A 14,526-nucleotide genomic window follows, 5' to 3' on the forward strand; every position below is an offset into this window, starting at 1 on the left:
CAGACCCATGTTCTGGCTGAAATGCATCATAAGATTAGATCGCCTCCGGAGAGATCTAAATTAACAATAGACGACACCGTTGGAGTCCTTGATACATGAGAAAGTCATAGAAATTGATTTGGGGTGGAATCTGACCCCTCTAGGTCCATCGGTGGGTTTTAACCAAAACCCACTGATGGACCCCTAAGGTAGTCAGATTTCACCAAAATATCGATCAATGGGAAGGGTTGAGCAAGGAGAAGGTAGATATAGTGTCAAACCAGGGTTCTAACTACTGTCAATGAAGTTATTGTGTTGTGTCATTTGGCATGGAATAATGCACTTGCTGGAATTCAATGAACAACACACGCTTAGAGTTGAACATACAAGCACAACAAAACCCTATTTTTTAAGTCATAACTTAGAGTTGAAACTAAATTTACTACCCTATTTGTTATTCAGGAAATTATTCAACTATATAATTCTCGCATCAGGAATGTTGGACCTGATATATTCCCATATCAAGTACACTGTGGGCCTGATACGTTCTAGCTAAAACTTATCATAATTTAGTCATAATTTACAGATGAAACCCAATTTACAAGCACCCACTTTGAAATATCTAGACAATTGACACTTCTCATATAAGAGATATAAAATTTACAAAACTCAACACAACTATTTATCTTCAAATTCATGAAAACATATACCAGTAAAAAAAATTTTATGGATGTACTACATACAAAAGATATGGATCCATTTTGCCTTCATACAAAATATATAAATCAAGCATAATGTTCCTACTTACAAAATATTCATGTATACATATAACAATAAGTTAATTAGCAGGGGCTGGTGGCATTCTACAAGTCCTTCAATTATGGCTAAGTTGTTTGCAGTGGTCGCATTTTATTTTTACCTTCCCGGTATGTTTTGACTCGGTCCGTACCTTCTTTGCCTACCGGGTTGCACAAGGCTACGGGGACATAGAACTATAAAGTTATTTACACCACAAGGCCAAAATTTCTTACTTCGACAAGGATAAATATGATCCATGTAAGTGACCTTCTAATTTTGTGAATGAAAATAATACTCATAATATGGGAATGTATTCATATTATGATGAATGATTACAGTAATACCATGTGAGCAAGGCAATCCGCCATGATTTTCTTATTCCCAAATATCCCTAACATTATTTTTGGTTAAAGTAGCTCTCGTAATTCTTAAAGATAGTTGGGTGACTCTCCATTTTAAATTTTTGAAAGTGCGTTACCATCTTTCATTCTTCAAAGCTTCTAAGTTGAAAGTTGATTCCTTGCTTCAGATTCTACTAAACCATTAAACAATGCTCCATAAATCTTCAGACAAAAGGAAAATCTTCATTTTTTCGTTTCAAAAGTAAGGATGATATGAATTTGAATTAGGATGCATTTTGAATTTAAATGAATTAAGATATTAGCATCCACACAGACTATATTTGACATGGTCCATTTACATCATCATTCAAATATCTCACTCGTCAAATATCTCAAATCTCACAATCAAATATCTCATCAATCAAATATTTATGGGTCCCACCTATCAAATATCTTACTCTCAAATATCTCAAATTATATAATAAAATATCTTAAAAAAAGATAATCATTACCCCTTGTGAGGCCCACTTGCATGCCATATCACCGGGCATATATAAAATTATGCCCGGTGATTTTTATTCACCTCTTAAATATCTCCCACAATGGAGGATATTTATGAGAGGAAGATATTTGAAGAAATATCTTCTCTAAATATCCCTTATTGAAGATGTCCTTACAAACTCCCAAAAAAATTCTTTAATTCCGCTTTGATATCACTTTGTTAGAAAATAATATATTTTATAAAATAATGACAAGAAGAAAAAAAAAAAGGAGACTTTAGTTCAAATACGAGCTGGATGCTTTCTTCGATATCAAAATGAAAGTTACAAATTAGATATCTATAGACTCTCATGACTGTATGACATTAGTTACATCATAAAAACTATTAATTTCAATATTCTCATAAAATGATATGTTTGATTTAGAAGACTAATTTTCTCAAAAATCACGTCCAATCTTCTTGAGAATTAAAGAAATTTATGTTAATTGTCATTCTTTTGATTCTCTAGTGCATTAATTCTAACAAAAAGCTAACGGCCCACAAACACACAGAATAATATAAACAAATGACGAAGTGTGATAAACACTTCCTTCTCTGGTTCCACTAGATTGGGGCATTGGTTTCTCTTCTCCTTTCTCTAGTTGGCTGGACTTGATCCCTGCTTCTTAGACTATTTCTTTGTTCATAGATTATTTTTTTAATTGATATCAGCTCTTCGAATCGATTAATTTTAAAATGATTGATCTGACGAAATTTCCCACCGACGACTCAAATCTTAGATTCATTAATTATTTATTAAAGAGCCTAACCATTGCACTCTACGGGTTTCATAGATTGTTTTCTTAACATTGTACAATGGCACAAACGCAACTTTTTATGTCTCACGGTTGCTGATAAGCCACCGCCCGATCTCTGAACACAAAGCTACTCTACTTCCGAATCAAATAATTTGAACTCATTTCCATTCTTTTTTAATATGTGATGTTAATATGCTAGAGTTGTTCATATTCTTGCTAGCACTATTTCTCTCTGCATAATGTTCAGAATAACTAGCTACAACGATGAGATTTCCAATGTATAGCACGCTGCTAGCTAAATTACAGTCAAAACTCATGTCTTTCCCTACTTGTCTTCATCTTTTGCATCTACAGTCCTGATTTTGGCGATCTCTATATCATTGCCACCGGCCACACTATCAGCCTCCTTTTCTGCATCCTCGTCTTCAACTATTTCAAGTGACTTGTAGGTGTAAAACATTGCACAGGTTATGAAATAACCCAGATTAAGAACCTGCAACCCGGTCACCAGCCAGTAGTAGTAATCCAGCTTCCCCCTGTTGATGTTATCTTGCAGCCAATCTCTCCGCTTAGCTGTGCAGTCGTGCACTATGGTCACCAACAAGGTCCCCATGTAGTTTCCGATGGATAATGTAAGCCAGAACAATGCTGCTGCGGTACTCCTCATGCTCTCCGGTGCCTGGTCGTAGAGAAATTCCAGATGACCTACCGATGTGAATGTCTCGGCCAGTCCATGGATCGCGTACTGTGGCACCAGCCAGAAAACACTGATCGGCACCACTGCATTGGGCTTATCTGTGAGCCCATGATCCGCAGCAACCCCCTTCCGCCTGATCTCCACGAGTGCAGCACTCATGTTGGCCAATACACCAGCGGCCATGCCGATGCCGATGCGCTGGAGGTACGAGATGCCCGATCGCCTTCCTGTGAACCTGCGAGCAACCGGCACAAAGATCCGGTCGTACAAAGCTAAGCTGATGAGCATGGTGAGTGTTGAGAAGATGGACATGGTGGCCGGGGGGATCTGGAAGTGCGGCGAGAGGTGACGGTTCATCGTCCTTGCCTGTTGGATGGTGAAGCTGTGATTATGCGAGGAGGCGGTGGTCACCAGGATCCCGACTGCCCAAATGGGCATCATTCGGATGATTGATTTCAGCTCCTCCACCCGGTGCACTGTGGACAACCTCCACAGCCTCGGCCGGCCTGACTCGAGCATGTCCCCTTCAGTAACTATCGCAGCACGATCCAGGAACCTTCATGCCAATAAACTCACGAGGATGAATCCTCCGAGACGCTTCCTCAAAAGTTAAATAGCTGCTAAGCTACGAATTTATGCAAGAAAGGGTTCTGGACAAGGATTCAGAGTTATTCTGGTATTCTAAGCTTAACAATCTCTGTTTTCATGCGATTTGCTGTGAAGCCCCCTTTCGGGCATTGTTTCTTTTCTGATTGCTAAAGAGCTTACCTTAACCGATTGGTGTGGAGCAGTCTGCCAGCGGTGGAGATAGCAGAATCCAACTCCTTGTCCTCGTACAAGAGATTGGGGTCCTCCGGTTTGACTGCATTTCTCTTCCTAAAGGCTGCAACGATGACCTGGGTCAACCTCGTCAATGGGCTGCCCCCGGGCTTCATTTTGATGTAGAGAGGGTGCCCTACCGCGAAGGCCACCACAGAGATACCCATGGCGATCGTCGGAATCCCCAGTCCCCACCCCCATCCCACATTCTCCTGCATGTACACCACCACTGTCAACGCCACCAGCGACGCCAGTCCCATGCTGAAGTAGTACAAGTTGAAGAAGCTCCACTTCTGCTGCCGGTGCGAATCGCCTCCGAGCTGGTCCGCCCCGAAGGCCACTACGCACGGCCGGATGCCGCCGGACCCAATCGACGTGCAGAGGAGAGAAGCGTAGAGAATCAGTAGCTGCCATGAGGATGCCGGCGCGCCGGGCGGCGGGCGGAGCGCCGGGAGGACCGCCGCCACAGTGAGGCTGATCATGCCGAGCTGGTAGACGAGGGTGCCGACGATGATTGTCCAGAAGCGGCCGGCGAAGGAGTCGGCGATGAGGGCGCCGAGGAGAGGGGTGAGGCTGGAGGTGCCGTTGAAGTTGGTGAGGGTGTTGGAGGCCTGCACCAGCGGCATGTGCAGCTGCTGCGTCAGGTACGTGATCATGTTGGCGTTGAAGCCGGTCGTGGCGAATCTATCGCACACTTCATTTGCTGCATAACACCAATTTCATCAGCAAACTTCCTAAAAACTCAACATTTGTTTCAGATTTTTCATTCAGAGTTCAGCAAGAACTTCCGACGAAATTTCCAAAGCTCAATTTGGATGAATTCAACGTAACTAAGGGCATTTACATTGTTTCTTGGTGACATCAAAGCTGAGGCATCAACAAGAATCAGTTTAATCGAGACAGAGAAAGCATGAGCTTTGCTGAAAACTGAATCGACATAGACCTAATTAAATGTCCGAATCTCCATCTAAAATGGTGTTTTATTTTCACATCACAAATGCGAAAAGATGAAGGAAATAATAATATAATGCATCTATTCACCTAGAATGAATGGCATGGTCTTGAGACCGCCTTGCTTCCTCTTCTTTTCTTCCCTGCCTTCTTCTGCCATTGCCATCTCTTTCTCACTCTCTTGTCTCTTATTCACATGTGAGTCTATATCTATAGCCTAGCACAAACATTTCATTTAATTAAAATAAGTTTTGTACGATCTTGTAACTTAAAAAAAAAATTATTTACCACTCTGCTTTTATTTCCTGGCCTGCCTACCACCTTTATTAGCTATATTGTAATATATCTTTCATGTTGCTTTCTGATCAGTGGGTCTTAGATGCTTTGTAGGTCGATACAAACAACAGCAGCAACTGGTACGTCACGTTCTTGTGAAGCTTATTTCCATTCTATGATAGATAATCATAGAAATTCCTACTTGAACCGATTAGCTTGATTGGAGTTTCAGAAAGTTTATCATCAATGATTATTCATGTTGCTATAGCTTTAGGGAAATGTTCTCGGTCTATAAATGACAAATCTTCCATAATTGAGAGCAATGAAAAGCGAAGCTAGTGGCGGTGGTGGCTGTCGATGAGTGGAAAAAGTGATCCACGGAGGAAGAGAACTCATTAATCAATGTATTTCGCTGGTGGACAAGCGAATAAGCTCATACATAATTAAGGAATCATGAGCATGAAGCCAATTTCCTAGTTCTAAATGATTATTTCTCTATCGTCTCTCTCACAAAAATTATAGCTTCTAAATGACATTTTAAGCAGATTTAAGCACAGAAATAAGCTGCCAATAGAAGCTGTTTTTTTTTTCCTTTGCAAAAGTGTGTAAATTGTTGAAATGACAAGGGAATTTGAGTTAGGTTGTCACAAAGAAAGAGCTGGAAGCCACTTAGTTGTTATCCTTATAGTGGAGGAAACATAAATTTGAGAATCAGTTGAACAATGATAACTGATGAAGAAATCAAATGTATGGGTTTTGGTGTCCTATTGCTTTTTGTTTGTAGAAACCTCATTAATTTTACACCTACCATTACAATAGATATCATTAGTAATGTAGGTTGGCATGTTTTTTTTTATAGGCAAAACATCAAAAGGACGCTTTAGATTTTTATAAATTATAAAAATGATGCCCCATTTTATATATATAAAAAAAAACAAATGTGCAAGGGTCCCTCGTAATTTTATATCAAAATTATCCTTTGACTCAGTATTATTGTAGAAACTACCGAATAACTATTATAATATATTTAAAGTGAATTTAGGATTTATATTATATAGAAGCTACCTGATAGTTTCTATAACGTGTAAAAGCTATTCGTAGCTGCTACAACGGGTTGAAACAATCCAGTAGTTGTTATAATCAAATAGCTTCTACAACTATTTTAAAATTATCTTGATGAAGTTTAAATAATTTTGATTAAATTGATAAATAATATTTTGATATAATAATATTTAGATATCTTATACCCTAAACTCTAAACTCTAAACTCACACTAAATAAGTTATAGCAGTTACCAAGCATCTTCTATACGTTGTAATAGCCACTGGATATGTAACTTCTACACGATATAAATTTTAAATCTTAAACTAACCCTAAACATATTGTAGTAACTATTAGATAGCTTCTATATATTATAGCAGCTACTGAGTAGCTTCTATATAATATAAATCTAAATTTAAAATTTTAAACTCACCCTAAACACATTTAATAGCTAATGAATAGTTTCTATACATTGTTAGTAGTCTTCTACTTGTTATAAATTAAGATACCCGATAGTTATTACATATTATAAAAATTATTCGATAGTTTCTAGAATTTTGATAGTTTCTAGAATAGTACTGAGTCAAAAAGATAATTTCATAATAAAATTATAAGAGGGATGTTGATTAAATTATTCATTTATTTTTGAAAAAAAAAAAAGGTGTTTATATGATATTTCTAGGAGTCTTTTAAATTTTTACCATTTTTTGTCAAAATAAAATAAAATAAGAGATACGTTATGATGATATGGGTGGATTATATTTATATCTCCAGTCACAAGAAAGCCTTGGATTCCTCATGATCAAAAGAAAATCTTGAACTTTTCTAAAAGGTACACAAGTCACTATGAGGCATGCATGTGATACAAGCAGAGTTTCTAAAATCACTTTGTGCCCAATATCATGCACAAAATTCATTATTCTACCCATTTATCATAAATGTGATGCTGCCGAAATTCGTCGCCGTATTAGAGATTGTTAATGAAGCTTTTGAGATTACTGAAGAAGTAGTCTTCTTCTACGTGGTCGATTCTATTACGAATAACACACGTTAGAGGACTCATTAGGAGTTATAGATTCCTCCTTAAATCAACATGATAAATAGTAAAATAAAAAGGCAAAAATAATAAAAGAGAGAGTTCGAGAGATCCAGTTCGTTGTTCACGTATAATATACATGAAACACAAGATTAAAACATATAATAATTGCAGTGATCTCCTGAAATGAATTTGGTCATTGTTTGATGTCAAAAGAGCGATCACGAATAAAATCGGAAAGCCCTTCGAATTTCACGAGCCAAATCCCTTTCGTCTGAATGTTCTCCTTTGCCCACCGTCGTCTTTACTGTACACACACTAATCACCCTCTCCCTCTTTTCTCGATTGCTCTTGGACGTTTCATTATATAAGAAGAAAGTATTGGTTTGTAATCGATGCTTTGATGACACATTATGGAGGAAGATGAAGGTGAAAAGGTACCCCTTCATCTTCCTAACGTTGCAACTAATGCAACATCCAACATCTCTTACTTGTCCAAGTCAATCCATAAAGGTTATCTGGTCACATAAGCCATGTTAGTCACATAAACTACAAGATGATCATGTCACAAGGCCAAAGCTAAACATTAATTAGTCATAAAGACCAAATAAGTCATATAGACTATTTGGCGATCAAGTCACGAAGACCAAAGTAAAATTAATTAGTTACAAAGACCAAATAAGAACATTCATTCCATACATTAGGGAAAATGAGTCGTGTGACAGCAAGCACACTAAGCATTCATTGCTAAGAAGATTATTACACATTCAAAGTTGCTCTATAGAACGAATCAGAGACATTAAAACTTGCCTTTACCCTAGATTAAGTTATTTATATTAATATGAACATCTCTAATCCCTCATAATGACTATTATGTTAAGAGCATATTCAACATCTCCAATTAATACAATTATTCACAATTATATTTTATGTACTGAACTAAAAATGTAACTGGTACCAGTGAATAAATGTCATAAATGTAAATCAATCTTAATCTTTCTTTTTGGCTAAAATATATTGATTTTTATCAGTCATTTTCCTAGTTATGCTCCATAGACCGAATCACTCATAGCCAAGTACATGCTAAAGTATAAAACACTAATCATAACTTCAAGTAGACAGCTAAATAGTCACTTAGGGTAAATTGAGATTAACTTATAATCTCAAGGGTCTTACATAGTAGAGAAGCAAGGATCCATTCTCATACTACCCTTCTTGTAGTCATAGCACATGTAGTATGAATCACATGCTACGATGTTATTCTCTTTACTAAAAAGAATATATGTTTTTTTTCAAAATTTAACATCGTACAGATTTCAATCTAGGCATACCTAATATCTAATCATGAATTCAACATATGAATTTCAATATATCTTTAAGAGATTCAGTAAATGGTGGGTGCATTTACTCCAATCATACATAAATGATCTCATCTTGACACAATTATTAAGACAACCTTAATTTATGGGCAAGTCTCTTTTCATAGTTACATAAGTTATCTCATAAGCAACGGTATTACCTCTATTTATACTTAACAAATAGATATGATTATCCATGTGAATAAACCAATTTCAATCTGCCAACCTGCTTATTAAAACTTTTATTTGAATGTAACAAAGATATATATACTGAATAAATCATGACAATTTTTATTTATCAAAATGTCCTTACAATAAGTTACATTGTTTGAAGTCCAAAGACTTCACATGTTCTTAAAATGACTCTTTAGTCAATGACTCAGTAAAAGGATCTACAAGTATATAACATGTAGAAATGTACTCAAGAACTATCCCTTTCTTGTCAACAATATCCCTTACAAAATTATACTTGATTTTTATATACATGCATTTGTTGTAATATTTGAGATCTTTGAAAAAAGTTATAGCAGCTTGACAGTCACAATACACTGTAATAGGACTCCTAATGTCCTCAATAATCTTCAAATACTTCAAGAACCTTCTTAGCCAGACAACCTCTTACACAGCCGCTGCACAAGCCACATACTCAGCTTCCATTGTCGACAAGGCTACACAAGCCTTCTTCTTGTTGTTCCATAAGATGGCGTCACCATTCAGCAAGAAGGTATAGCTAGATGAGGATTTTATGTCATCAAGGTCCCCTGCCTAATTGCATATGTGTAGCCACTCAAGCTCATATCTGATCCTTAGAAACAAAGGTAATAATCTATTATCCATTTGAGATATCTAAATATCCTCTTCACCACTTTCCAGTGTCTCGATCCTGAGTTTGACTAGAAACGACTAACTAAGCCAACAACATAGCTTATATCAGGACAAGTGCACAACATAGTGTACATTAAATTACCAATAGTATTGACATATAGATTTTTCTTCATTTCGGTTATTTCCTCAGAAGTCTTGGAATACATACTTTTACTCAAAATAATACCTCTTTCTATAGGTGTCTATTTAATGTTGCAATATGACATATTTAAGTGTTATAGCATCTTAGTGATATAAGCTTCTTAAGACAAACCCAAAAGCCTTTTTGATTGATCTCTAATGATCTTTACTCCTAAAATGTACTCTGCTTCTCCCATATCTATTATGTCAAATTATGATGAAAGTCGGCATTTGATTTCTATCACACACTTTATGTCACTTTCGGCTATTAGCATATCATCAACATATAATGATAAAATGATAAACTTTCTTTTTTTCCTTTCTTAAGTAAATACAATGATCTTCATTGATCATTTTGAAATCATAAGACAAAATGACTTCATTAAATCTTATGTTCCATTGTCTTGACGCTTGCTTTAGCCCATATATAGGCTTCTTAAGTCTACATACTCTATTTTCTTGGCCTTCAGCAATGTAACCTTCTAGCTATGATATATAGATTTTTTTCATCAAGATTACCATTAAGGAAAGCTATTTATACATCCATCTAATGTAATTCCATGTCAAATTGTGTTACTATAGCTAGAATGACACGTATTGACACAAACTTCACCACTGAGGAGGATGTCTCTACAAAATCAATACTCTCCATTTGGGTATATCATTTTGTAACTAATCAAGCCTTGTATTGATTAATTGATCTATCTGCTTTCCTCTTTATTTTGATAATCCACTTATTCCTAATAGCTCTTCGACCCGAAAGAAGATCAACTAAATCACAAACTTGATTCTTTCTCATTGACTTCATTTCCTCATCCATTGTAATTTTCCATTGTTTTCTAATTGAGCACCTCAAAGCTTCCTCAACTGTTCGAGATTCCTCATCGTCAAATGGGAGAATTATCAATGTCTCATTCTTAATGTCAAACCTTCTCCGAGGAATAATTTGATGATTACTTCTTTGTAGGTTAGACTGTTGAGAAACTGACTCATTCGGTGGTAAATTACTCCCACTAAGTTGACTAGATTTAGGCATCTTTTGATTTATTGATAAAGGAGCATTATCCTCCTCCTCTATCTCATATAGAGGAATTGTCTTATCAACCTCACCTCGTGCTGGGAATTCAGATTCAAAAAAAGTAGCATCTCTTGACTCATGCTAGTAGCAAACCCTAAGGTATCTTTTAAGGCACATTATTGCAATTCTAATAAGACACATGCTAGTAGTTTTATTGCAATTGCTAATAATGATAAGCATGTTAATTATGGGAATCAATATATGTGCTTAGGTGCTAAACATGTTAGCTTGAATAAGGACAATTCTAGAAATGCTAACCCTAGAATTAACTCATCTAAGGCTAAGGAGAACCTAGGTAGAAATCCCAAACAACTAGACATATGCCTAGGAATACCTCAAAGATAAATGACAAATTAAAACTTGAGGTATTAGAAAAGGAAAATCAAGTCTTGAGGTCAAGACTTGACATTTTAGAAAAGGCCCTTAAGAATTTAGAGAAGTCAACTCAAGGGTCTAAGGGTCAAAAATCAAAGCCCACTTATCATAATGTTCCATTCGATTATAGAACAAGACCTAGGGCTAGAAAGACCATCACCAAGGTCACAAGGGGAGTCACCCCTAGAGTTGATCTTGATGAGTCCCAATGACCAAGGCTTTAAAGCCTAGGAGGGTCATTAGGAGGGTTGCTAGGGAAGTCATCCCTAGTGAATATTTAGTGAAACCAATGAGCTCCAATAGGTATTGGGTTCCTAAGAGCGTGATTCCATCACGCTAGATGGTTTAGGGTGTGTCAACCTTACTTGAATAGGTAGTTAACCTAATCATGGCAAAAGGTGGCACTTTAGGAATTTTCAAGGTATAATCAAGCCTTGAAAATGAAAGGGAAAGTTATTCCTAAGGTGATTAGGGTGTGCCAACTACATTTGAGGAGTTCTCTTAGGTCAATCTAATTGGCACATAGTGATCTAAAAATCCTTAGTATATGATTTTAGGTCTAATACACTTAGGAATATGGATTTTATGGCAAAATGATCAAAAATGGCAACTAAGGCTAGAGTTAGGTATTTTCTATACCTTTACGTGTTATTTGCCATATATTGCTTGCCATATGCCATGTCATGACATCATACTTAATTTAGTATCATTTGAAATGTCATGATAATGCTTAGGTTATTTATATGTCATGCCTTAGTTAGAGTTTCACACTTTATGCCATGACATCATGACAATGGCACATGTTCCATTTATGATACTATTTTATGCCATGTCATCATCTTTTGCATTTAAAATCAATTAATTTGATTTAAGGACAAAAACATAATTTGATATGGAGATCAAATTGTTGTTTAGAAAATGCATGAGAACTTAGCCTAAGATGACCTAAACCCATATCTCACATCAAAATTGACTTGGATGTGTTTGATACATCTTAGATGTGTGTGAGATATTAGGATCATGAGTTAGGATCAAGGTGCATAGTTCTTGTACCTAGATGAGCCTTTGTACAAGTCATGTACATTTAGCCCTAAGATTATGATCCTAAATTGAAGGGTTTAAAATCATTTCAAAATTGATTTGAAAAACCTTGATGAAGCTTTTCTAGTGATAGCATTCATCATTGAACAAGGTGATACAAAGATGAGTTAACTTTGAGCTATTTCAAAGACTTGTGAACTTTGTATCAAGATTGAAAAATGGAAGCTATTTTCATAGAAAACTATTTTTCCTTGATAGTATATGTTATGAGGAATGTATCCTCAAAGTTTTATAATTTCTGGAATTTTCTGGAATTTTGTAGGGGTTTCTGAATTTCGGAAGGAAATTCAGAAACTGATATCAGAGGTTGTGGGCCGATCAGAAGGGAGTCTGATCGGTCCAGGAAGTTGTGGATCGGTCACTGTGACCGATCCAGGGAAGACCTGATCGGTCTGGTGACCGATCAGGGCGTGCCAGTTTCGACTGTGCTGTCTGAAATTTCTGAAATTTCAGCAATGAAGTTGGAGTTTTGGATTTCTAAAGGGTTGAAACTCTCCAAGACATTGTTGGTGCAATGGTCAAGTGGGAGTTGACCTTTAGGGGGAGTTTTACCTATTGGTCAAGGGGAGTTGACCTTTAGGGGGAGTTGTCATGAGTGATATGGGATTATCACTAAATTGACTATTGACATTAGTATCAAGGGGGAAATTAAGGGTTTCAATGAAAGGTATGGGACTTTCATTAGGAAGAAACTCTTGACCTTGATTCACTCTTTTTGATGTGTGTCAAAAAGGGGGAGAATGGAGAATGTCTAGAGATTGTTCAAGGAAGAACATTGGAGTTAGTGGGAGAGTTTATTGATCACAACGAGTGAAGTTGTGAACAATGGTAACTTACTCTTCAGGGGGAGAGTTTGTTGATGTGTGCCAATAGGGGGAGAATGAAGGGTTTAAGTTAGGCCTTCATTATCTAAGAAGGAGGTTGTCTTCTTAGAAGGAGAATGTAAGGTTGTAACTTATGTTTCATTACCTAGTGGCATGAAGAAAGTTGAGGCTATTGGATTAGCCTAACTTAAAGGTATTGTCAAACATCAAAAAGGGGGAGATTGTTGGTGCAATTTCCAGTAGGTCAAGGTTGACCTAGTTGACCAAGCGTAAACCTTGGTCATGGTTTCGATGTTTGACAATAGAGAAGGAGGTTGTAGACATGGACAATGCAGGTGCAGTTGTCCATGCGGAGAGATACTGATCAGGGTCTGATCAGGTTGAATGAAGAAGAGTCAAGTAGGTCAAGGTTGATCGGATACTTGACTGGGAAGTCCTAACTGGGATGTTAGGCAGTTCGGAAAGTCCTGGTGAGTGAAACCAGGCAGTTCGGAAAGTCCTGGTGAGTGAAGCCAGGCAGTTCGGAAAGTCCTGGTGAGTGAAGCCAGGCAGTCGGGAAATCCTGGTGAGTAAAGCCAGGTGAAAATCCTAGTGAGAGAAGCTAGGTGAAAGTGAAAGTCCTGGTGAGTGAAGCCAGGCAGGGGAAAGACCTAGTGAGTGAAGCTAGGCAGCTTAGAAGTCCTGATGAGTGAAGCCAGGCAGATGGAAAGTCCTGGTGAGTGAAGCCAGGCAGTTGGAAAGTCCTGGTGATTGAAGCCAGACAGTTGGAAAGTCATGGTGAGTGAAGCCAGGCAAGGGAAATCCAGATAGGTCAAGGTTGACCAGACATCTGGTGAAAAGTCCAAGCAGGGAGCTTGGCACGAGAAAAGTCTAAGAATGGAGACTTGGCACGGAAAAGTCCAAGTAGGGAGCTTAGCACGGGAGAAGTCCAAGTATGGAAGCTTGGCATGGGAAGTCAGAGAGGGCTCGGTAGCTCGGTAGCTCGGTAGCTCGTAGCTCGGCAGCTCGCTCTCCGGACTAGGTCAGAGAGGGCTCGGTAGCTCGTTCTCTGGACCGGATGGAGTCGGAGAGGGCTCGGTAGCTCGGTAGCTCGGTAGCTCGGTAGCTCGTAGCTCGGCAGCTCGCTCTCCGGACTAGGTCAGAGAGGGCTCGGTAGCTCGTTCTCTGGACCGGATGGAGTCGGAGAGGGCTCGGTAGCTCGTAGCTCGGTAGCTCGGTAGCTCATTCTCTGGACCGGACGAAGTCGGAGAGGGCTCGGCAGCTCGTTCTCCGGACTAGGTCAGAGAGGGCTCGGTAGCTCGGTAGCTCGGTAGCTCGGCTGATCGGTCTGGTGACCGATCAGTAACCAAACAGAATGCTTCTGTGGATTATCTGATCGGTCTGGAGACCGATCAGAAAGCAAACAGAAGAAGAAGAAGGAGAAAGGCTGATCGGTCCAGGCTTAGCTTGATCGGTCCCCAAGACCGATCAGAACACTCCTGGACCGATCAGGAGTGTGCCTGATCGGTCCAGGCCCTAGCCATTGCGACACAACGGCTAGTTTATGTG

General features: G+C 38.1%; 1 protein-coding gene across 2 annotated transcripts in view; it reads right to left on the minus strand.

The window, feature by feature from the left end:
* Positions 1-2,567: 2,567 nt before the first annotated feature.
* LOC122051839 (protein NRT1/ PTR FAMILY 3.1-like) overlaps positions 2,568-14,526 on the minus strand; it is a 35,928-nt gene continuing 23,969 nt past the window's right edge. The window contains exons 3-5 of one of the 2 annotated variants that reach the window (XM_042613139.1): positions 4,975-5,101; positions 3,883-4,636; positions 2,568-3,670 (exon numbers count right to left, since the gene is read on the minus strand). In XM_042613139.1, coding sequence (XP_042469073.1) covers positions 2,743-3,670; positions 3,883-4,636; positions 4,975-5,101 — 1,809 coding nt within the window. In that variant the 3' untranslated portion in view covers positions 2,568-2,742. Of the gene's footprint in view, positions 3,671-3,882; positions 4,637-4,777; positions 4,928-4,974; positions 5,102-14,526 lie in introns of those variants that run through there. The other variant, XM_042613140.1, reaches the window with a different exon arrangement.

The sequence above is a fragment of the Zingiber officinale genome, chromosome 3A (genome assembly GCF_018446385.1).
Source record: "Zingiber officinale cultivar Zhangliang chromosome 3A, Zo_v1.1, whole genome shotgun sequence".
Classification (NCBI taxonomy): domain Eukaryota; kingdom Viridiplantae; phylum Streptophyta; class Magnoliopsida; order Zingiberales; family Zingiberaceae; genus Zingiber; species Zingiber officinale.